The sequence below is a fragment of the Mytilus trossulus genome, chromosome 1 (genome assembly GCF_036588685.1).
Source record: "Mytilus trossulus isolate FHL-02 chromosome 1, PNRI_Mtr1.1.1.hap1, whole genome shotgun sequence".
Taxonomy (NCBI): domain Eukaryota; kingdom Metazoa; phylum Mollusca; class Bivalvia; order Mytilida; family Mytilidae; genus Mytilus; species Mytilus trossulus.
The window spans coordinates 3565441-3589698 of record NC_086373.1 but is presented as its reverse complement, the minus strand read 5'-3'; the positions used below and the strand labels follow the sequence as shown (position 1 = coordinate 3589698).

The 24258-nt window shown below is 31.7% G+C and overlaps 2 protein-coding genes and 1 long non-coding RNA gene across 9 annotated transcripts in view; 1 reads left to right on the top strand and 2 right to left on the bottom strand.

The window, feature by feature from the left end:
- Positions 1-12686, bottom strand: part of LOC134712487 (RNA 3'-terminal phosphate cyclase-like) — a 29575-nt gene extending 16889 nt beyond the window's left edge. Inside the window, exons 1-4 of one of the 5 annotated variants that reach the window (XM_063574123.1) lie at positions 12683-12686; positions 2804-2863; positions 1750-1880; positions 950-1050 (exon numbers count right to left, since the gene is read on the bottom strand). In XM_063574123.1, coding sequence (XP_063430193.1) covers positions 950-1050; positions 1750-1880; positions 2804-2813 — 242 coding nt within the window. In that variant the 5' untranslated portion in view covers positions 2814-2863; positions 12683-12686. Of the gene's footprint in view, positions 1-949; positions 1051-1749; positions 1884-2803; positions 2864-8033; positions 8208-9266; positions 9307-12682 lie in introns of those variants that run through there. The other 4 variants (XM_063574086.1, XM_063574096.1, XM_063574104.1 and 1 more) reach the window with 4 other exon arrangements.
- On the top strand, positions 9516-13209 carry LOC134712523 (uncharacterized). The gene is made up of 2 exons (XR_010106289.1): positions 9516-9786; positions 11262-13209. It is a non-coding gene; the product is annotated as an uncharacterized LOC134712523 (long non-coding RNA).
- A 5046-nt stretch (positions 13210-18255) lies between these two features.
- On the bottom strand, positions 18256-23848 carry LOC134712510 (cryptic protein-like). Of its 3 annotated transcripts, XM_063574144.1 has the most exons (5): positions 23707-23848; positions 23458-23501; positions 21485-21593; positions 20942-21090; positions 18259-19368 (listed from the first exon to the last, which is right to left on the bottom strand). In XM_063574144.1, the coding sequence occupies exons 1-5, from the start codon at positions 23727-23729 to the stop codon at positions 19139-19141; spliced, it is 555 nt and encodes a 184-aa protein (XP_063430214.1). In that variant the 5' UTR covers positions 23730-23848; the 3' UTR covers positions 18259-19138. The 3 variants fall into 3 exon arrangements, with proteins under 3 accessions (XP_063430207.1, XP_063430214.1, XP_063430222.1); XM_063574137.1 differs by lacking the exons at positions 23458-23501; positions 23707-23848 and adding an exon at positions 22013-22292 and having other exon boundaries at positions 18256-19368; XM_063574152.1 differs by lacking the exons at positions 23458-23501; positions 23707-23848 and adding an exon at positions 22799-23043 and having other exon boundaries at positions 18260-19368.
- Between the last annotated feature and the right edge of the window lie 410 nt (positions 23849-24258).

The window sequence follows — 24258 nt, the reverse complement described above, 5'->3', positions numbered from 1 at the left end:
AAAATCTTGCACATAAATTAATTAAATCATATGAAATAGACACTTAAGTGTTTAAAAAGTGGTCAAAATCTTTCGTCAGATGAAATTGAAATTTGAGGCCAAAAACAGTCCTTACCGGACCTACTCCTTTAAAATAAGTAAGTTGCTTGTTAAAGCATGTTGAAGCATATCTTTAAACCATTTTATTCGTATGAATATTGATTTACCTTGAAAATATATAAGTTCATGTGACTTTGGAAGATTATAATGTTTCCTCTTAACACCTATAACATTTGACCAACCTTGCACATGTTCACATGATGTTGCAGATCAATTTAAGGTGGTACCTAACACTACAGGGAGATAACTCTGTAAAGTCAGCTAAACATTTTAATTACATTGTGTTGTAAAACGGATGTTAAGCTTCTCAATGATCAAAATTGGTGGTTGTCAAATTGCTATATAACCAGTGTAATTTTTCTGACAAAACGGTTGGTTCAAATTTTTTTAAATTCTTATGTTTTTGTTAAAGTGTCAAAGTAAATACTTTGACTAAATTCTATGAAAATTAAACGAGCCAAATTAATTTTAGTGAAGTGTTGGGTACCACCTTAAATAAATTGGGAATGTGTCCATGGTACACAATGATGCCCCAGCTTTCATATAGGTTTATAAAAGGCCATAGCTCAATAACAGTAAAAAGAACTATACCAAAAGTTGTTATAATCTGTGTTTTGTGGTAATAAGCATTGTGTATAAGTTTAATAACATTTGATTGAGGCAAACTAAAGTTAGAGCATAGAAATCAATTTTGGGACATATGGCAGGGGTATAAAAATATATTAGGACTCTATAAAGAGAATTATTATTTCTTATTTTGTAGGTAAAGGGATTCCTAGTTAAGAAATTTTGACAGTTTGTGATATATTATGATGCTCATAGACTAATTTAGAGAATATGGAAAATTTACCTTAATCCTGGTTTACTCCTGCCAGCTCTAACATTATATACTCTAACAGGTCTTTGTAATAAACAACTAAATGAAACAGTATTTCTTAAGACTTGACCGCCCTACAATTACACAAATACAATTCCATCAGTCTAAGTAGATGAAAAAATAATGCAATTTCCATTCAACATATTTCAGTAACATTACATATTATAAAACAATAGTTTCAAAATTGCCTTAATGTTCCTCTTGCAAATTTTACTAAAACCATGAAAACTGTCACATGTAATGATTTATTTCTTGTCAATAGCTTATAATATTGTGCCGATTTAAGAAAATAGTACCGATAGTGCCTAAATTTTTATTGATACTGTCTATTTTAGTAGAATTTATTTTACCTTACCTGGTGAAATGGAGACTTCATGTTTTAACTTAAATATGTTTACATTGTTTTGTCTATCTTTCTGTCAACTGTACTTTGTATTATTGTATCAGTGGTGGATCCAGGAATTTTCATAAGTGGGGGCCCACTGACTGACCTAAGAGGGGGCCCGCTCCAGTCACGCTTCAGTGATTCCCTATATAAGCAACCAATTTTTTTCCCAAAAAGGGGGGGGGGGGGGGGGGGCGGGCCCCCTGCCCCCCCTAAATCCACCCCTGTGTATTATAGCAGTACATGTGTGTATTTTATTTCATAATAACCTATATATTGTATTGTATAATTGTTTTAATAATCAGGGCCGTAGCGTAATGGAGGCAAATGCCTCACTTTTGAAAAGAAAGTTGTCCTCCACATAATAATATCAGGATAAAACACTCACCCCTTCAAGAGCTCCACCATCAATATCAACAATACCAGTATCCTGATTACTATTGCATGTATTGGCTGTCTGCAAAACTGGTTCTGGACTGGTACCTGGAATCTCATTAGAAGCTGCTCCAGAATCTTGATCTGCTGTTTGTGACAAACGAATATTAATAAACAATAAGAAGCGAAAAACTTCACACAGAAATTAACATTATCAAAGTTATCAAACACTTCAGATGCTTTGAATCTTCATGTAAATATAATGTCAACATACTGTACACTTTATAAAGAATACACGACTAAGTGATAGAGCAGATTTTAACCCAGAGAAAAACATTGTTTACCCAGTTAAAGCTTTATGTTATTTATTTCATTATATTGGATATTTCAACATGATTATTTTAAATAGTGTATTTGGTGTTGCCAGTGTCATATTGATTAATACAAAAGGGTAAGTTACATTAAATATTTTTTTTAACTTGTAATCTGCTGCCCAAAATGTTACAGAAAAATGTTAAATCTCATATTAATCAATTATAAACTAGTCATATTAAAAATTATAAACTAGTCATATTTATCAACCATTATAAACATGATAAACTAGTCGGAAATATGAGGATAGTCATCATTCTTTTGAATTCACTTCTGTTTGGCTGTCAGTGTTTTTCTTCATTTTTTCCCCCATCACACACATATATATATATATATATATATATATACCGGTATATACCGGTATATATATGTGTGGCATGTAAAGTTTAAAATAAAAATAAAGGGGAAATAAATGACTAAGGGACAATCAGAGTTATTAGTGGAGAAAAACTGACAATACCATTGCAAAACACATACATGTATGGTTGAAATTCCTTAATATCTCATTTCCAGAATTCCATTCAAATGCCCAGACAAAGTGTTTTAATTACAAATCATTTTTGTAATATTGAATGCAAAGTTATTAACAAAAGTTTCTCATGCATGTTCATGTCCATTTTTAAGAATACCATTGGAATACATTTTCATGTCCATTCCTAATAATACCATTGGAATACATTTAATTATCTTCCTACCTTCAGCCATTGCTGCTCTATTTCTCCTGTTTTCTCTGGGCTGTCTTTGGGGCTTGGGAGCTGTAATAAATCATATAACAATTTTCTAAGTTTGCTTTCAAAATGCATATTACTTCAACTGTTTTCTTATCAGTTAGGGGTGTAAATTATTCAAAACAAGCATTCTGTGAGTATTGCATGGCAATCCATAGTCCCCTACCAGTTAAAAAATACAATTCTAACTTGATCTATAACTTTTCATAGTGAACATAATAACAATAACAAACAAACCTACCACTAAATTAATTAATCCCCCCCAAAAAAATTGCACAAGTATTACCCCAAAGAACTTGGCCTTTCTTCTTTCAATACAGAATCGAACTCTTATTGAGTGTATAATGACTCTTGGGGTGTTTTAATTTTCACACTCTTTCTTTTAAAGCAATGCTTCAGTCTTTACATTAATTCATAATTGTTTGGGTTGTATTTTGATTAGAAATATAGCTATATACAATGAACTTAAATTTAATTCCTATACAATTATTGGTATATTAGTAATGAAATCTATGATAACATACGCTCTGCTGGGCCCAGCTTTATACAACCGCAGCTCTAGGTCAAACCCTGAACAGATTAGGGCAAGTATGGATACAGCTCTGAATTTGAATTTTGATTAAATAGTTGACACAGAATAGGTTTCTGACACAGAATGAATGAGGTCTTTAAATGAACAAAAAAAAATGTTTGGCTTTTGAGCAATACACTATGCTATTGGATATTAATCCATCAGAAAATCTTTTTATTTTCTGAAATCAAAAATGAGAAAAATTATACCCCACCCCCAGAAATTCTTATTTACCCCCCTATTTTTTTCACCTCCCCCTTTCCCTTAACATCCATTAATCATTCCTTTGTAGTATGGGAACTTGTGGTATAATTTAAGAGAGAATTTTATCCACTTAAACACAAGTTTAATATTGACTGGAAACTACAAAAAAATGCTTATTTGGGCCCTTTTTTGGCCCTTAATTCTTAAACCTTTGGGACCATAACCCCAAAAATTAATCCAAACCTTCCTATTGTGGTTATAAACATTGTTTTCAGAATTTTATTGATTTCTATTTACTTATAGTTATACTAGGTACAGTTATATTTTATTATCCAGAAACCATGCGTCTTAGGATAATGACACTGACGACACAGCCTATGCTGACAACAACATGATAGCATTATATGGGGACGAAGTCCCCAATTACGGTAAAAAAATCAATGAAAAAAAAAAAAAAAAAAAAAATCTGGGAAAATTTCCCGAATTTTTCATTGTACTAATGAACTCAAAATTGTTAACGTTTTTTTTCAGATCTAGTTCCTGTTCCGGTTTTCCCGCATTTGCGCAGAAATCTGTCTTGTTTGCATGAGACTTTGATTTTTTTTTATATTTATCAGTCTAGTAAAACATAAGTTTGGATCTCAATACAAATTCAATTTTAATAATTGTTTTATATGAAAAAAAAAACGTTACGTTACTTGATGAAAGCGTTTCTTTTGTTTACATCGAATATGACGTCATAACTTAAAGAACGTCACAGCTAATTCCCTAACAACAGAACCAAAATCGGGAACGTTACGTACGGTATTTCGGTTTCTTTTATCAACATGATTGAATTAAGAAAATAATACATACAGACTTCGTCCCCATTCACAGGTTATGCCTGCCTCATATTATGACGCAAAAAAAAAATTGCTGTCATACATGTATAAAAATGTAAAGATAATCAAATTGAAAAGCCTTACACAGTAACTTCTTCTTTTCTTTTCTTCATAAATTCCTCCGCAACGGAGCACCCGTGTCACACGGTAGTAAAAAAAATAATAGTTCCTATATTTTAATGTTAAAAGAGTATTAGGTGAAGGGATATATTTACGGGCCATTATTTATCTTTTTATTAAAATTTAAAACACTAAAAAACAAAACATTTGCTATGTTAAATGAGTTTTAAATAGGATGTTGATTAGATAAAAGATTTAAAATGAATACGATTGGTGCTCAAGAATTTACAGTGATAATGTTTACATCAGTTTAAATAATAATTATTGCATTATTTACATGTATATGGTAACTCATAAAATTTAAAGGTGATTTATTTTAATTGGCTATATCCTTAAAAATGGTTACGAATGGTTGTAAAAGATAAAAAAGAAAATAAATAATAATAAAAGCTTCCACAGGTTTGGTCTTGATATATGTAAGTGTCCTTAATCTGTGGTCCTTATCAAGCCTTATATTACATGATTTAAACTTTTAATGCTTAAATTCATTAAAATTTAAAATATAAAATTTAGTATAAAAAAAATTTACAACCATTAGAGTTTGTGTCCATTGGGTGATTACCATTTTATAAAGTCTTAATCCTCTTTTGTAGCAGTATTCTGTTTGTATGAAGTCCATAGCATAGATCTCTGCTAATATTTTCAATTTGCACAGTTGTCTCTGGACTAAAGTTCATTTCATTGGCTACTTTTGTGCAGTCGATAATTATTTGAATTATTAAGGACTGGTTCCCTTTGAAAGTATCATTCCATTTGTTATCTCCAACAGACTGTATAATGATTTTTTTCAAATCAGGGAAAATGTTTTGCCTTTTTTCGTGCAGAGCTGGGCACTTGAGTAGGAAGTGTTCTAATGTTTCAGTTTCAAGCTGACACAGAGTACAGTGTGCTTTTTCTTGTTCCCTTTTGAATTTCTGTATGTCACATTCTAAAAGGTATGTACCAGTCAGTAATCTGGCTTTGATTTGTGCCTTTTTTACCTCATATGTTACTGATGGTAGAGAGTTCCATACTGGGTGAGTCTGGTATATTTTGAGATCTGTTGTATTGCAGAATTTCAAAGTGGATTTTTCCTTCATATCGGTTTGTAGCTTACTTGTCCATTTATCGGCTATGGCTATATTAATTTGTTTTTTCCATTGAAATTTGGTTGGAAGTTTTTCTTTTAGCTCGTGAATTGGAGTTAAGCTGTAGTACTGTAAGATTTCTTGCACCCTTGGAAAGAAACTATCTGGATTTTCTGAGTTAACAATCAGTTGTCTTTCCATTAGATTCCTCAGTTTGGTGTTTTCACTTGCTAGGATAGAATATAGCAGGCTAAGTTGCCTCTTGTGAAGTTCAGCTTCAATTGGTATTGCGCCAATAAGCATATATACAGCAGCTGTTGAAGTTCTTATTGGTAGGGATTGGAAACATCTGATAGTTTTGATGTGGAATTGCCTTAATTCTAATATTTGTGTCAAATTCAGAGGCAGTATTTCAAGCCCGTATAGCAGTCTTGGAAGTACGTAAGCTTGGTAGATCTTGTAAGATGTTTTGGGGTTAAGACCTCGTTTACCATTTAGTCCCACTGGAATTAGAGAATACAGAGTCTTTCTTGCAATACTTATATGTTCTTGTATATTTATTCTTGATTCGTTTTTAGATGCTCTTATGATTCCTAAATGTGTTGCTTGGTTATCAGTTTGTATTGCTTCATTTCCTAATCTGATTATTTCTGGTTGATATTTCGACTTCGTTCTTTCTGTCTTTATAAGAGTGCTTTTTTGAGGATGGATATTGTACCTGTGTTCACAGGAATATTTATATGCTATATCAAGCATTGCTTGAATCTCTGTTTCATCTGTTGACATCAGCACTATATCATCTGCACATAATGGGCTGCCACAGTATTCTAGTCCTATTGATAGTCCTAAGGCTCTTTTTTCTAGTTCTTTTGGTAAATCATTGATATAAGATTTGTAAAAATGAGTGGATAATACACCTCCCTGTCTGACTCCCTGTTTTATTGGAAATTTTTTACTGAAGTGATTATTCCATTTTACTTCCGTTGACATATTTGAGTACAGATTTTGAATTACTTTCCAAACATCTGCTGGAACTTCATAGTATAATTTTTCTAGCAGGATCATATGATGTACTACATCAAAGGCCTTTTGACTGTCAAGGGTTGCTAGAAATAGGTTTTTGTTTTGTTGTTTTGCATGAAGTATGCCTTCAGAAACAATAAGAGCTGCCATGATTGGAGAGAGACGTGTTGTAAAGCCAAATTGGAGTTCCGTCTGATTAGCATTCAAGTCAGGCATTTTTTCTAATAATGCATATTCAAAAATTTTCCCCAAGACGGAGGTGACTGTTATTCCTCTGTAGTTTGTTGTTAAGGTTGGATCTTTTTTCTTTTTATGAACAGGAGTAAGGATGCCAGTTTTAAATATCTCGGGTATTGTCCCTGTCAGCATGATATTGTTAAAGAGATTAGCAATATCTGGTAATATTGTATTACCGGCATATTTAAAGTGCTCTGCTGTTAAGGAGTAGCCATCCTCTGTTTTCCCTGTATTTAGTTCATTGATGGCTTTTTTTATCTCTTCTTCAGTAAATTGGGTAATGTCATTTCTATTGATGGCAGATTGATGTACAATTGAGTTGATTAGATTGTATCTAAATTCACATTCTTCCATATATTCTGAGTCGAAATGTTCTTCTATAGCTGGAGTTGCTAAAGTTTCGTAGAATTCTGCAAAGATTTCAGTTTGCTTTTCTTGTTCTACAATATCATCTCCATTTGTATCCTTTATTATTAGTGTTGTTGAGTTATCAGATTGTGCCCTGTTTTTCCTAATTAATCGGTGGAAAGTTTTTGAGTCAGGATTATTCATCATGTTATTGTAAAATCTTTGGCTATCCAGATGATCTTCCTGGCGGACTTGTTTTCTTACTTCTCTTTTGCATTTTTTCATTTCCGTGTATACTATATTATCCTGCTCTTTGGGTCTTCCATTTTGTTTCCAGCTATAAAATGCATTCTTACTTTTTGATATGAGCTCTTTAACCTTCTCAGAGGCTTTCCAATTTGGTCCTTTTAAAGAGACTATTTTTTTCTTGACATTTGTATTGCTGGCGTTGGATAGAATATTGATGATGTTAAATGCCTGTTCTTCTATGTTTTCTTTAGAGTCAGTGGTGTTACCATGTTCCTGTAGTGTTTCTATAGCTTCTTGATAAGACCCTATATTGGTTTCTTCCCATTTGAGTATGGTTTTTTGTTTTTATTTTTTTCCTTTGATCTTATCAGACGCTATCGAGATATTAGTTTTCGCTCTTATTGGAACATGTGCTGATCCATTTGAATGGTACTGCAAAGAAAAACACAAATAAAAAATGTTCTATGTTAATTTGTGTATCTATGAAAGTTTTTTACCTGCATTATTCATATTTTCTACCTTATTTTATGTTTTAAAATAAATAAGAATGAATATTGTCAACTCAAACGAGTTATTGCAGGAGGTTTCGAAACAAAAATATGTAAACAAAATTTTCGTTCAGTGTATTATTTTTTCTTCATTCTAATATGTAAATTATATCCATATCAAGAGTTAGAAAGACAAAGACAAAATGTAATAATTTTCAACAAGTACCGTGAACCTTGATTTTCCGGACCTATAAGGTTATACCAAAATTAAGCTCACACGGTCCCGTCAAGGATTTGTATAGAAAATGCAAATATACATATCATTATGAAATTTCTTTTGTAGACAACAAAAACTTCAACGGCTGTTCAATGACATCGTTTATCGTCCAGTTGACCATGTGTAACTCATTTACACAAACAAAGGACCTGTATATCTAAATATACCATTCCGGCCTTGCACTTGAAACCCGAAAACCCAACTCGCCGACATTAACACTGAAAGAGGGCGACATTCATTTAGATTATGACTGTCACCAAAGGGACATTAAAACTTATAAGTCGAAAATAAATTGACAACAACATAATTTAAAAAAAGATAAAGACAGACAAAACATAATATGATCGGAAAACTTCAGGACTAAGCACTGAACACGAACCCACGGATATGTATAGCCGTATCTTATTATACAAATCCTTGACACACCCAATCAAAAACTGAATTATTGAATGACAATTTTTACGCATATTTTGCCGTTTTTGGCATTTTTAAAACCATTTTCAACAGATAAGATATGTATTTTCAATTATCTAGATAGTATAAATTGAAGGGGGTCATAACACCAGTGTAAACGGCAATACTAATTGGACAGAAAAAAGGAGTAATAGCCTTCAATATGGAGATTCTTTTTTGTATTTTTGACAATTTTCTTGAAAGCTGTCATAGACAACGAAAACTGTTACAGCCGCAGTCTCACTGAAATATAAGATCTACAACTACTGAAAAAATCGTTAATCATTTACTGACTCCTTGTCGGAGATATATTTTAATCTAAAACACAAACGCGACAGACTTTACCCTACCATAGATAAAAAAAAAATAAACATTGGGACAAGATTTCTGATATGCGGTACAGGCACATAAACCACATAATCGAATTAAACCAGGTTTGTTCCTTTAAGTAAAATGCTGAAAGTATTGATAGAAAATGGTATACAAATATTGATGATTTAAATTGTAATTACGCTGCTTAAACTTCTCCTGCATGAGAAACAGATATTTATCGTTAGACCGTTAGATTAGACCGTTGGTTTTCCCGTTTGAATGGTTTTACACTAGTAATTTTGGGGCCCTTTATAGCTTGTTGTTCGGTGTGAGCCAAGGCTCCGTGTTGAAGGCCGTACTTTAACCTATAATGGTTTAATTTTTAAATTGTTATTTGGATGGAGAGTTGTCTCATTGGCACTCACACCACATCTTCCTATATCTATTTATCGGTTTAAGCATTCACTTGGGTTTTTAAATTGAAACAGAAAGTAGATTTACAAAAAATCTCTAAACTTAAAATCATGTAATAATATACATTTTTATGCGTAGAATCTATAAATATCTATCATATATGTCCGTACAAAGCTCATCTAACTAGAAGCAGGAAGACTAAGTAGAATGCCTGGAACAGGACGTCGATATGGATTTTTCAGATGTACGAATTGTAGAGCGCAGTGGGAAAGCGCCTATGTGTTTTGTGTTCAGTGGAGTGACAGTGTAAGTGAAATTCAGAGTGAGAAAATGTAGATTTTATCTTTGGTCGGGTCGTTGTCTCTTTGACGTATTCCTCATTTCCATTCTCAATCTTATCTATACGGGTATATTTTTTAATACTTAAAATCAGGAACATATATATTAGATATACTTGTCTGTTCCCAGTTCAAATAGAATATTTTGGTCGAGTTTTAAAAATAATCATTTTCATTTACAATTTTTACAATTCACTTCTTATATAAATCGTGACCAATAGGTTAAATAAATCAATCAATTAATTAAAACCAAATTGTGACCTCAGGTACGATGTGTACTTTGGGTTATAGTACTTATTAATACCGTTAAATATGGAACAACCATCACTGGTGTTATTCGAATGCGGACACAGAGCATTTACACAGAAGTTTCGTAAGATACCAAACACATAATTTAGTTCACAAGACTACACGTTTGGTTTTCGCTTACACCAGTGGCACTCGAATCAAGACATAAGAAAGGTCAAATCAGTTACAACGGATCAAACCACTTGTTCTTACTCGGACGAATGTCATGTTTTTTCTCAAAATGTTTATGATTTTTTTTTTACAGTAAATCTCTTTGATGTGTACGGATTGATCTTTTGGTTAGGGAAACATTTTTATTGACTTTTAACATAACTTTGTGTAAATGCTACACAATTTCCGTGTTTTGTTTTCGGTCATATTGCCTTATATGATTACAGAGGCGGATTAAATTTCCCCCTTTTTGTGTGGAAAAAATTTGGTTGATGATATGGATAATCAATAAAGCATGACTATTGTATTGTGGGTCCCCTCTGAGGCAGCCAGTGAGCCCCCACTCATAATAATTTCTGGATCCGCCAATGGATGATATGTTGTTAATAATTGTGTAGAAATGCATGGAGCTTGTTTTATACAACTACTGCTACTTAAGTACGGCAATTGTACCATAGCAATTAAGGATAATATCTAGAAAGGGAAGTGTTTTGTTTTTATCCCGGCATTCTTATCAAATATTGATGTGATTATTAGTTTTGCATAGTTATATAATAAAATGTCTACACGGGAGGGAAGTGGATCGTAACCCTTGGATAGCGAAGATTGGTTTCGATACACTTCGTACGTAAAGTCATAGAGGACATTATTTGTTATACCTATCTTAAAGCGACCCAAACGGGATAGTTTGGATCATATTGGGACTCAAATGGTTGCATATGAGATGCAAGTACTAGTACTTCATTTTAGTTTTTCTCAGTATTATTAAGAGTTTTGTTATAGATAAATGTATCAGTCGGGGCATGCTTGGAATACTCTGATAAGATAACTATTTCTATTGTTTTAAGTGTTTTAAATTCAAGCTGGTGGTTCAAATGATAACTTATACCGCTAATACATTATATGTGGGTAAACTGCTTATTATAAGACTGTGAACAGCAAATATAAGTCACGCGTGGTTAACTAACATTCATCTATTTCCAGGAATACTATGAACAAGATTGTAAAAAGTGTAATACAGCATGTAGCCCTTACAGAGTTGAAAAGCTGAAATGCTCCAAGTGTGGTCAGAGCGATTGTATTTGTTCCCGGGCGGAAAAAGCCGAACGCCATACCGATCCAAACAAGCCCCATCGCAGTGATCTTTGTCATAAATGTCAAAGTGGACGCCCATGCATGGATTAAAATCGAACTTCATAATTTCCTTTTCTGGAAACGTAGTTTTATAGATGGAGAAGATGGTTAGAAACTGAATTAAAATGGCCCGAATTTATATTCTTTATTTATTTTACGTAAAACTTGTTTTATAGCTTATCTTTTTGAGTTTATACTTAATTCTTGAAATTTAAGTTTGTTTGTTATAGTGAGGTGAATCATTACTACTGTATTGGCCAATGTAAAGCTATGTCACAGATTTCTGTAAAATTTGGCATACATCTCTGGCTCGATGAACTTCAACTGAAAATCGAAAAAATAATGTATTTATCTCAATTATCATTTGAAATATTACTGTTTGAATTCTTACAAAAGGGGTGAACATTTGTATAGAAAGCATATAAAATCGGCGAAAACCCTTCTTAAATTTGTCTTAAAATCGCCAAATCTCTAATTCTACTCCATAGATTTTTCTTAAAAAACTATATGTTGTTGATACATAAATTTCCGTTATAATGATGCAGAATAAAGATAGGGTCATCGACTTCGTTTTTACGGTATACATCATTCAAAGTTGCGTTCTTTGTGAAAAAAATCCAACAAAACGTCGAAATAATCGTAACGTTATCGCGTTACATGCCGTAAAACGTTGGTTTTTGACGTTTTTCACCACCAACAAGGTTTCAAATTGATTATTAGACAAACAACGAAGTCGGTGACCCTATGATTATTTTATATCATTAAAACAGAAATGTATGTGTCAACAATATATAGCTTTTTAAGAAAAATCTATGGAGTAGAATTAGAGATTTGGCGATTTTAAGACAAATTTTAGAAGGTTTTTCGCCGATTTTATGTGCTTTCTATACAAATATTCATCCATATTAAAAGAAATCAATCTGCAATTTTTCAGATAATAAAAGAGATAATGTATTATTTTTTCGATTTTCAGTTGTAGTTCAACGAGCCAAAGATGTATGCAAATTTTTAGCAAAATCTGCGACATAGCCCATTTACTGTTCCTTGACCTTAAGAATGTATATACGTCCTTGCGTGTACACACGGAGAAATAAATATGCCGAAATAAGTACAATACTTCGTTTTGAAGAACTTAACTCTTGTTATTATTATGTTTTTGATTTATTTGTTTAATATTTATTTTAATTTATTTGATTAAAATATAGATTACACCTTAGTTGAATACTGTCTGTGCCTGATCATTCTAATACAGTTGTAAATATTTTACTTACCAGGTCAGGTACCTAACACATACATCATAAAAACTATGAAAGATATATAGATACTTAAAAAAAAAGAAGGACAAAATGTACATTTAAGCCGACGACTATTTATTCGAGTTATAGTATTGTCTCGAATAATTTATAAGGATTTTTTTTTAAAGTTTGATACACAGATATGTGTGAATACACATTGGATAATGAAAACGTCTGAATGAGACAACAATTCATTCAGCAATAGCATTTCCGAGAAGCTGTCAAAATCGATGATGACAACTTTTTAAGACTATTTGAAAACTAAAAACATGAATATTTATCGATTGATGCATTTACTGTAATTTTAAGAATGAAACCGAAAGTAGACTTTCAGAAAATCATCCTGAACTTTGGATGATTTGTTTTATCGTATTATCTTTTCCTATCTTATTTCATCCAAACTAAAGGCATGCGTGTGAGCTATCAATCGTTTTTTTTACACAAACGTCGGCTTACTAGAAGGAAAAATAAGCAGAATGCGATTTTAAGAGTGTGACCGAAATTAGATTTTCAGAAAAAAAAGCCTTAAACTTGGGATTTTTCATTTTTACGTATGACATGTATGATATGCTCCGGGTTTCCATCTTATTTCACCACATGCATGTGATCTATTAATATGTGTGTATATTAATCACAAACCTCGCCTAACTAGAAGGGAGTAGACACAGAATGCCTAGGACAGAACGTAGATATGGATTTTTCCGATGTCCTAATTGTCGAACACAGTGGGAAAGTGCCTACGTTTTCTGCGTACAGGGAACTGACCGTGTAAGTAAAGTTTATACAGATAATAGTAAGATATGTAAATAAAGATGTAAACACAAAAGATGAAATGTGTGGATTTTTTTTTAAAGTCCCTATATATCTAAAGGAAGGATCGGATTCGTGATTTGAGGTTAGTCCGTTAGTCCATTTCTTTTCAATGTTTCTTTTCTGATTTTAGGGTTTGCATGCCCTCTTGAATTGTTGAATTGTATCTAGATTTGTTTTCTCAAAGGTATCTTTTCAATTTTGCTAACAGTCGAAGTCTTGTTCAAAATAAATATTCTGAAACACTCGGTTGAAGCAATTCATTCATTTAGCTATTCGACATTGGTAGGCATTGTTGGAAATAGAAAGGAAATGCATGCAACTGTAATACAAGTAAGAGGTTTAGCTAGCTAAAAGAAAACAAGCTTAAGCCATCATTTTCTTCATAAGGAAACAACTGCACCAAGTCAGAAATATGACAGTTTTCCATTCGTTTGATGTGTTAAAGCTTTTGATTTTGCCATGTGTTAATTGAGTTTTTGATTTAAACTTTCCAGGCAGTTCAGTATTTTTGTTATTCTTCTTTATATAGAATATATATTGGTAATACATACAACTGCATTTAATTGTGAAATTACTTATATCGACTTAGAAAAAAATCTAATCTCTTTATTCGAAAGTAAAGTCAAGATATATAGATATTTTTCTGATACTAGTTCCTGTTTCGATGATGAATAACAGGAAAGTCTACCTTACCGTAATAATTATTATATTGAAGTCATATAATCATTTGTTATAGGTATAATTTGTTATATAATGATCATCTCTCGTGATATATCTTCCGCATTCCTGAACAAAAATTTTCGGTATCTGATATATTTATACTATATACGTTTATTAGTTAAAGGAGATCTATGTGTGTATATACATTTGATTGGACATATAAAATTATATTCATCTGAATATCACAAACATACTAGCCGATTAAAAAAAAAAAAAAATTGTTAAGATATATTATTTATTCAAATGTTCTCTTATATCCTTGAGGCATCGTCCCCTGGTATCAACTGCATTCAAGTTACCTATGATGCTTCCTTGTTTGCTTTTGATACAGGTAGGAAAGAGACATTTACACACATTTTACATGCCTATGGCCCATAAGGTATCGCCCCCTGGTGTCAGCTGCCTTTAGGAAACCATAATGCTTTCCTATTTGCTGCTGACACAGGATGAGTCATGGACATGTTTAATTTCTACTTTCTTTTTGGCTAATTATTATATATTTAATTGATCCAACTTTTTGTGTACTATACATATGTGGATATCTATTTTTCTTTTTTTTTTCTTTTTGGGCTTCTTGTTTGTTATCTATATCATGTATATCAACCACACTTGCAATAAAATGCATTAGTATTAAAAAAAAACATACTATAGATTCTTTATCTACGTATTCTTTAAGAACTTAAATAGTTCTCGTTTAACTTTTTTTTTTTTTATCTCATTGTTTGTATTGTATTATGAAAAAAATTATTGATGTTGTAATGTTTATGCCCTTTGGGGCCCATAATTGGAAAATAAAATATCTTATCTTATCTTATCTTATACGCATTAGGCTGCGCTTAGCGTTTTATTTGCTATTCAAACGGTAGAACATTTCAAATCTTGTTGCAGTTTTTCGTTATTCTTTAAGTATACATGTGTTTTATATATAAGTGCACAAAATTAGCCATAAGTACATCATTTTATTATTTCTAAACGTTTTACCATTTCAGGTATACTATAAACAGGATTGCAAAAAGTGTAAGAAAGCTTGTAACCCTTACCGACTTGAAAAGCTGAAATGCTCGATTTGTGGTTCGAGCGATTGTACTTGTACGAAGGAGGAAAAGGAAGAACGTCATAACGATCCAAACAAGCCCCACCGCAGTGATCTTTGTCATAAATGTCAGAGTGGACGTCCTTGCATGCGAAAATGAAACATATTTCTTATTCAATATATGGACTCTGCATGCATGTTCTTATATAAGACATGAAAACTTTGATGTTACTAAGATTTTGTAGATAAAATTCTTTGTTTTTGTTTTCTATTTTGATTTTTTCGTTATTGGTATATTTCATATTGTTATAATTCAAATTAACAACATGACAAATAGTAAGTTTAAGGGATGTGGGTATGAGATTTTCATTAAAAAAAACAGAGGCCTAGCATATACAAATTACAGTTATGGAAATGTATATTGTATGGACTAGAACATAAATACCAGCGCCAAGTGTTAGCCCAATTACACATTACATTCAATAACATTAAAAGTTGTAATGCTTTACACTTAATTACCATAACATTTTCAATTACCCCATCCGTGTTTACATCACTGTTCCATTTCCACGATGGGTCAGTTCTTTGTGTGCCTGTTCCAACCCGGAGAAGCTTGTAGTTCATCGTATGTCGTTGGTTTGTCCAGATTATGCATACAAATATTTCAACTGAACATTGAGCTCACAGCAAATGTATAAATCAAATACTAATGAAACTCATCGTAAATTCGTGGCAAAATTGTTTGTTATAAATAAAACCGTTAGTTTTTCTCAACTGAATTGTTTCATATTTTGCATGTTGTTGCCTCTTTTTTTCATTGTAGAATGATGTACATTTGCCTTTAATTCTTACATCTAGTATACTTTATTTAAACGTAGGTGGATAGTTGTCTCATTGAAAATCATACCACATCTCATTGTTTTTATAATGATGTATTCATTAGTTGAAATTGACTTTGAACTTAATTTCTGTATATAACAGTATATGGATTTGATAAACTGCTGGTAGAGTAAGAGGTTTGTATAAGAATAGTATACATATAACCTAAGGGAAGAGTAACTGTGTTATCCTATTTCTTTATGATTATTGCACAGTAACAGTAAAATTTTATGTTTCGTGTATGAAGATTACCATTATACTAGTTTCTATCCGTTTAAAACCACCTGAAACACTACATCTCTAGGGGAGTTTTTAATTCGATATAAGAAGATGTGGTATGAGATATATATTTGAATTCTGTAACTTTACTTTCACTTTTTGATACTGATATAAACAGTGTGCTTTGTTATGGTTGTGAAATTTGCACCAGCTATAGAAAGGATACATCTGGGCTATTGTAAAAATATTATGGGGGTAAAAAGCTCTACTAGTAATGATATGGTGAACTATGAGCTAGGTAGTAGATTGCCATTATTGCACACCAGAAAATGTCGCATTTTTAAATACTGGTTTAAGGATGTACTTAGGTGAGGTAAGGTGAAAATTAATAGATTAAGAAGTTAAGATTAATATTATAAACTGGTAGAGCATCAATTAAGGATAAAAATAAGCTAAAAATATTGACAGGTCATGGACCTCCTTTTCGTGATATTTGAGATTTAAAATATTGCGGGAAAAGGCTGACTCGGACTTTTACCTTATATTTGCATTGGTATTCTTAGGTCTCAAAAAAGAAAATTAAGAATCTTCTAAAATTGTGGTAAATGACCTTTCATGAGCTGTTAAGTATTATATAAGAAAAAATGAATGGGTGTTATGGGGCAAAATGGAAAAACATAATGGAGTCTGAACATTTGACACAAGTTCCAAAACCTCACCTAAGTACATCCTTAGGCTGTTATGTCAGTGACTACAAACTGTATTTTGAAAAACTGTTACTATTTTTTATATGACGATTTACAAAAAAATGTCCAAATAATAAGACAAATTGGTTGTACTTTATTAAAAATGAGTTGCTCAGTATAGGTTTAGGTGATATTTGGTATAATCAAGGTTTATTTTTAGATAGTAAGTTCTCTAGTAGTTTTTACTTGATAATTGAACAACGCCTGTTTAATTGTCTGAATCAAAATTTTGACAGCCAAATGAATAACTTATTTAAATGTACAAGTTATAGATATATGGTTCAAAACTTAAAATATTATTTATGTAAACCAATACCAGTTATTTATAGGACATGTATTACCAAAATAAGACTTAATAGTCATGATTTAGCTATAGAATGTGGTCGCTATTCTGCAATTTTAAGAGGTAATAGACTATATATTTGTAGTTTATGTAAAAATGACATTGAAGATGAGATGCATTTTATTTTAAAATGTCCTACTTATCAAGGTCTTAGATCTTATTTTATAAAACCATATTAATGAAGAAAACTTTCTATGTATAAATATATACAATTAATCAGTTCTAATAATCTTAGAGAATTATGTAATTTGGGTAAATTTATATTTCGTGCACAAAAATTAAGATCTGACATGATGTAATATGTTTCTCATATTATCTTCTGCTATCTATGTATATGTACGTTGTGTAGTTTATATGTTGTATGCCTATAGTTGTTATGACTTTGGTAAATAAAAATATAGAGTGCCAAGGAGCATGTTGCAAGGCTAAATAAAATTAACCCTCATTTTCAAGTGAAAGTCCAAATTTTCCAACATTCATCTGGATCCTCCCCGATTACAAAACCTATACCTATTGTATTTATGATTAGTTTGTTCTCTCCCAAAGATGAATGAAATGTTCGCCACTGTACATACATTTGTGTAAATCCAAGATAATCATGTTCGATCAAGTCGCAACAGAAAGTATATTTCCAAAAAAAACACATATTTAATTACGTAATAATAATGTATTATATAGTCACATGCTGTATACGAAACCTGACAGCTATGCGTGAGCGCCATTCTTGTAAGTGAAACCTTTATCATTGCATATGAAGAAACAAAAACAAATATGTTTTAAATTCACAAAACTTGCTTTATTGACAATACGTATACTTTCGATTTACATTTTTTTTTCTAACTACAAGCGTCTAATTTAAGTTCTAATTTTCGATTACTAGTATATATAATTATAGCAATTATTATACAATTTTTGTATCGCAACATGCGTTTCAATCCCTTCTAAATGTGACTTTTACTCTATTTCTATACATTTCTGTACAATGCAGTCTCCAAGTCCACTTCTGCTTCTACTTACAGCTTTATCAACCAGATTTCAGACACAGTTTCTAGTTTTGTATTGGATTTCGCTCAGGCGAAATGTTCGTTTTATGTATGAGAGTTGTACATCATATATACTAGTATAAGAAAACGCATTAGTTTCCGAGCGTCTATGCCCTTTATATAGTATGTCACAATTCGTCACGAGAGAGCGTCAGAGCGTCTGGATTCTCTGTGTACTATGTATTAGTACTTCACGAGAAATCACCCGAGCTTTTGGGTTCTGTGTATAGTACGTTAGTTATTACTATAGTGAGAAAGCATGTGAGCTTCTAGGCCCTCTTTATAAAACGTTATGGTACTTTAACAAAAAAACATCCAAGCTATCCGAGCTTCTTGGTCCTCTGTGTAGCATGTACTAGTTCTTCGCGAAAATGCATCCGAGCTTCTTGATCCTCTGTGTAGCATGTTATAGTTCTTCGCGAAAATACATCCGAGTTTCTTGGACCTCTGTGTAGTATGTTATAGTACTTCACGAGAAAGCACCCGAGCTTCTTGGTCCTCTGTGTAGTATGTTATAGTACTCCACGAGAAAGCGCACGAGGAGCTTCTTGGACCTCTGTGTAGTATGTCATAGTACTTCACGAAAAAGTACTGTAGTTTCTTGTTTCATCAATATGGTCGTTGCAAGCATCCTTTTCATTTGAAAATGAAGGTTGCGACGAAGACTGAAATCCAAGTTAGGAGATAACTAAAATGGACGACGATGGACGAGTTGTGGTCATCTTCATAGTAATAATCTTCTATATTGTAATCTCCTACGTTTCTTATATCTTGATAGTCTCTATCGTTGCTAAGAATTTGTATGTCCTTTGTCGTTAATGGGTCTTTTGTTGTAGCCGTATTGTCCAGTAATTCATTTTCGTATTCTGTAAACAAAAGAAAGTGAGAGATTCAAGTCTTTGGTTTCATAAATCAAATAATACACATTTTGCATTATAACAAGTGTGGACACAGATCAGTGTGGAGAGTATGATTGGATGTTTGATAGTGTTTTCTGACATGAAGAGGTCCCGGTTTTTTTATTTGCGTAATAATAAAATCAAAGTTTAGATTTTACTTATGGTATCTTCAGATACTATGGCGTATGAAAAAACTTTGACTATATATATGTAGGACTCAAATCTATGGTGGGTTCCAAATCTATGGCAGATTTATAATCTATGGTAAATGTGACGTCATGCCATTTCAAATCAGATATTTTACAATCCTAATATATGGCAAGTTTTGTAATTTCCTAATCTTTGGCGGATTTTTGGTGTGTCCAAGTCTACGGAAAATGAATTGCAAACGGAAAATAATGCAGTACACATACGACCATTTACTTGCATTATTTAAACAAGTTAACATGTACGACAACGGAAGCATGTCTATAAACATTTGGGAAATAAACAGTAAATTCTGGTCAACAAAATCATGGCGGAAAAAAAACCCGTAAATGATGAATTCATAACATAAACACAGACTTCAAGATTGAAATGATGTGCCTCGTAAAAATAAACATTTTCTTATCTATGCACTCATTTAACCAACTAGTAATTAACGTTAAGTCCCTTAAAAACAAAAAGGTTGATTTTTAATAAATAAAAAAGGGGGATAAATAAAAATTTGAATGTTCAAAAAATTTGTTATTCATCGTTATGGCATCTTTTTTATTTTATGACGATCTAAATAAAATTGGTATCCGTTAATTTCATGTTTCACTTTATACGCTTTGCCAACCGTAGACAGTACAATGTATACTATATTAATAACTCCTTTTCTGAAATATCTGTTACTAAAAAAAGCAGAGTCTTTGTTCATCGCAGACTTCGACCAGTACAGCACAGTCAATGTGTCCCTTTTCTGGATAATGGGTCACATCTTTATGTAAACCATCGTCAAATTGTTGTCATCTAGAATGGTATTCAAATCTATGGGTTCCACCATCGTTTGCAGCGGCGAGTCGACGATGTAATGAATATGGCGTTATTGAATTGTGCTGTTATATGTTAGATCTGCCATAGATTTGGAGAAAACAAAAATCTGCCATAGATTTGAGTTGTTTGACGTTTGTAACGTCACATTTGCCATAGATTAGGAATCTGCCATAGATTTGGAACCCGCCATAGATTTGAGTCCTACATATAATTTCACGCCTATAATTGAAGATACCATAAGTAAAATCATAAAGTAAATCTATTTCTGCGAACGAAATACTAACTTTTTTTGATTCCTGAAAAACAGCAGTCTGTGAGTGATTTTTTGTCACGTTTTTTTTTCTTGTCTTCTTCTGTTTACCGCGTGACAATTTTACAGCTTTCCGTTAGGGTTTGATACTCTTCAACCGTAGGAGGTTTTTATATTAAAAGTTTAAATTGTGTTTTTTTTCTCTTATTTATCTTGCATGAAATATTTGTAACTGGACGTTAAGAAAACATAAATAATGAATGAAGTACTCACCACATCCATCGTAAATCCGTGGTATACACGACATCTTCCCATCAAAACATTTACAAAGATTACAGTCGGCTTTAATCCACGATCCATGAAGAATATGTCCACAAGGTTTGAACTCTATCTTGTGCTCACAATGACGACCAAAGTGATTCCTAAAAAATAAGCGGAGTTAAGAATGAGTGGTTCAAATATAAGTAAAAGTGTAAATATAATATGATACATGTACGTTAACAAATCTTTCGGTATTGCGGGGGAGGGGAATTTAAACATGACACTTGTACCTTTTATAGGAAACATTTTATTTACACATTGTTTCTTTTGTTGACGGATTGGCTGTACACATTAATATGTTTGTTTTTTCTTTGAATTTCTATGTAAAATATAGACATAGTTATAGGAGTTTACAGGCAGAAGCAAATCGGTCTGATTTTGATTAAAACTGTTATCTATATAGACAAAAATGTAATTCGAATGATCTGAAGATTTTTCATTATTCCAAAAAAGAAAAGTGTAAAACCTTCATATATATAAACGAAAAATACTTACTTTTTACAGACACAGAAAGATCCAAGAATACAAGTTCCTTTGTTTTTGCAGCATTCGGGCTTCAGAATAGTATTTTTCTCTTTTGATCCAGCTTGTATAGTTTTCATATCTAAAATAAAAGTTAAAAAAAAAAATAGAAAAAATACTACCAGTGCATTAATTAACAGAACAGTTTTGGCATGATTTCACGCCTATAATTTTTTTTAATAAGTTTTATATGTTATTTGGTAATTCAAACAAAGTTGATCTAAGACGTATTAAGTTGTTTCGTTTATGCCTACAGTCGAAACAATTGTGTACTTTAGACCTTAGTTGATATTGGTACTCATCGATATGATATTTTTAATAGGACTCATAGATTTCTTTAATTTAAGCAACTATTTTCGGTAGTCTTGTTCCTTGGCCTAAATTTCCTTGTTTTAGTTCTCGTTTGTACAGAATAGTTGTTTTTTGGAACCACCTGTCGTATGCACTAGCGGACGGTTTAATACATTTTCACAAAAGCAAAATGGCGATAAAAAGACTAACGTTTAAAATTTAAAATAAACCAATGATAATAAAATAATAGATTGTAACAGTAGCTATTTTTTTGTCCGAAGCTAATTCTAACTTGGGGTTTAAGAAAAGCCGGAATTCTATACTTGGAAGTGTACGGTATTTCTGACATTTGTTTAATTTGAGAAGGACATGCCAAACGTTATTATCCGTTTTATATCTGTTGATTCAATGATATTACTTAATCTGAAATCTATTTGTTTACACAAACATAAGGATAAAGAATTAAAAGACAATATTGATAAATATAAAAACCCAAAGTACAATTGAATTGTGTTCTTGTATAGTAACGTAAAAATGAATTGAATTAATTGGGGAGTACAGAGTACTAAAATAAAAGCATTGTCTAGCATTTTGATTAATAACGTTCCATTTTTAAGACGCGGAAAAAAATGAAAAGCAATGCTATGAAAGCTTAATAATAAATTATTTTGCATCAGATTTATTTAAGTCAGTATTGTAATTTTCACACAATCGCTGAATCCAGTATCCTAGTTTTATCAGATGCACCATTTAACAAATGAATGGTAATTTTAAACCGCGCAGCGCAATATTTTAATTGAAAAATAACTTGTTTTTTTATTACTTATAAAATCGTCATCAGATTGGAAATAATGTTCAATGAAACTTAGAGGCGCACTACATTTATAAAAGAACATAGTAATAACTTTTTCAAAAAGCCTCGAGGAATGGACACCCCCTTTTTTGACGTTTTTGACTTGATGGGAATACTAGTATACATTCTATAAATGTCGATACCTTCCCTTCGATGTATCTAATCTAAACAATTATTTGATCAGGTAATATCCATTCTCCATGAATAATTGGGGAACACGCTATACCAGACACGCTAATTTCCATCAAGTCGCAAACAAAAGCAAACTTCCCTATCAAAGGAATAATTTTGATGAAACATTATCGCCTAATCGAGGAGTGTTTCCTTTCCCTTCCCAAACAACACCTTTACTATTCTAGCAACCGTGCTTTCTTCAAAATTATCTATAACAAAATGTTTGACATGGGTGATAAAAAGGGATTAATTTATGGGTAATAAAGATTATTAACAAGTGCGCTATAAACAAGGGTTTTTATTTGATTTGGGTGTTCGTTGGATTAATACGAATAAAGGATAATCCTTTGTACAATAAAAGTTAATCCGTTAACGAGAAAACGAGATAGGGTCCAACAATAGTCCTTAATTCTTACACACTTTATAAATCCACAGTTTGTAAAACAACTTTTTTAGCTAACTTTATGATTTATAGCTGTCAACACTCGAAAATATTTCGACAAAAATGTAAACATAAGAAAAGGACAATATGTTTCGTTGTATGAGTTTTTTGTAGACTTGTCTCCAAAAGGAGATCGCTAAGGATAAAAACAAATGTCAAAACTGAAAAATAATTTTAAATTCTTACCTGAAAATCCACACACAAACGAACAAATAGAATATACCATGAACCTGTGGATATAAAATAAAATAAACATAAATAATACGAAAACGAAAAATTAAATCTGAATTTAAAAGGGGCAGTTTAAAATTAAGAAAAAGAAATTAAATACAATTTTGACGGAAAATAATTATAAGTATCAGAAAATGTAAATAATTTAAACAATATGATGTTTCAAAAATTGCACGAAATTCGTATTAGAAAAAATGTACTTACAAAGTTTTAATTGCTATTGCCATGTTTATGCACTTGCTATATTATTGTTTCAACTTTAGTTTACTGTTAAATCCGAGTTGCGAATGATGTATATTCTTCACCACGTGGAATATATAAAAATAGCACCCACTGAAAAATACTCAAGTGTTATTGGATAATTTGAATATTTTATTAACGTCACATGACCTTTAATCCCCTTTTCACCTGCGTTCTAATTATCACTTCTTGGCAGTTTTAAAATAACATGCTAATTAACATCGAAGTAAAACTGCCAAATATCAGGTAGTGAAGTTTACTGATTGTAAATCTGCAAATAAAAACGACAGATGATCAGGTGGACATTAAACAAACAAATTAGGATATCAAATTGCTGAAAACAAAGACTCATTTAAGACTATCATGACATGTCAAGAAAATAAAAGAAAGAAAAAAAAAAGCTTTTGAAAAGTTTTACTTCAAAACTTCAATAAATGAATTAAATTAAAAATTGAATTTGAAAGACATATCGAACAAGAAAATTGATAACGAACAATACGTATTTTTGAAGCGGCG

Coding starts and splice junctions, on each gene's coding strand:
- LOC134712510 (XM_063574137.1), bottom strand. CDS start 22,151: ATGTCAGAAATACCGTACACTTCCAAGTATAGAATTCCGGCTTTTCTT. Junction 21,091..21,484: donor TCTTTCTGTGTCTGTAAAAA/GTAAGTATTTTT, acceptor CTTATTTTTTAG/GAATCACTTTGGTCGTCATT. Junction 19,369..20,941: donor ACGGATTTACGATGGATGTG/GTGAGTACTTCA, acceptor TTTTGTTTACAG/AATACGAAAATGAATTACTG.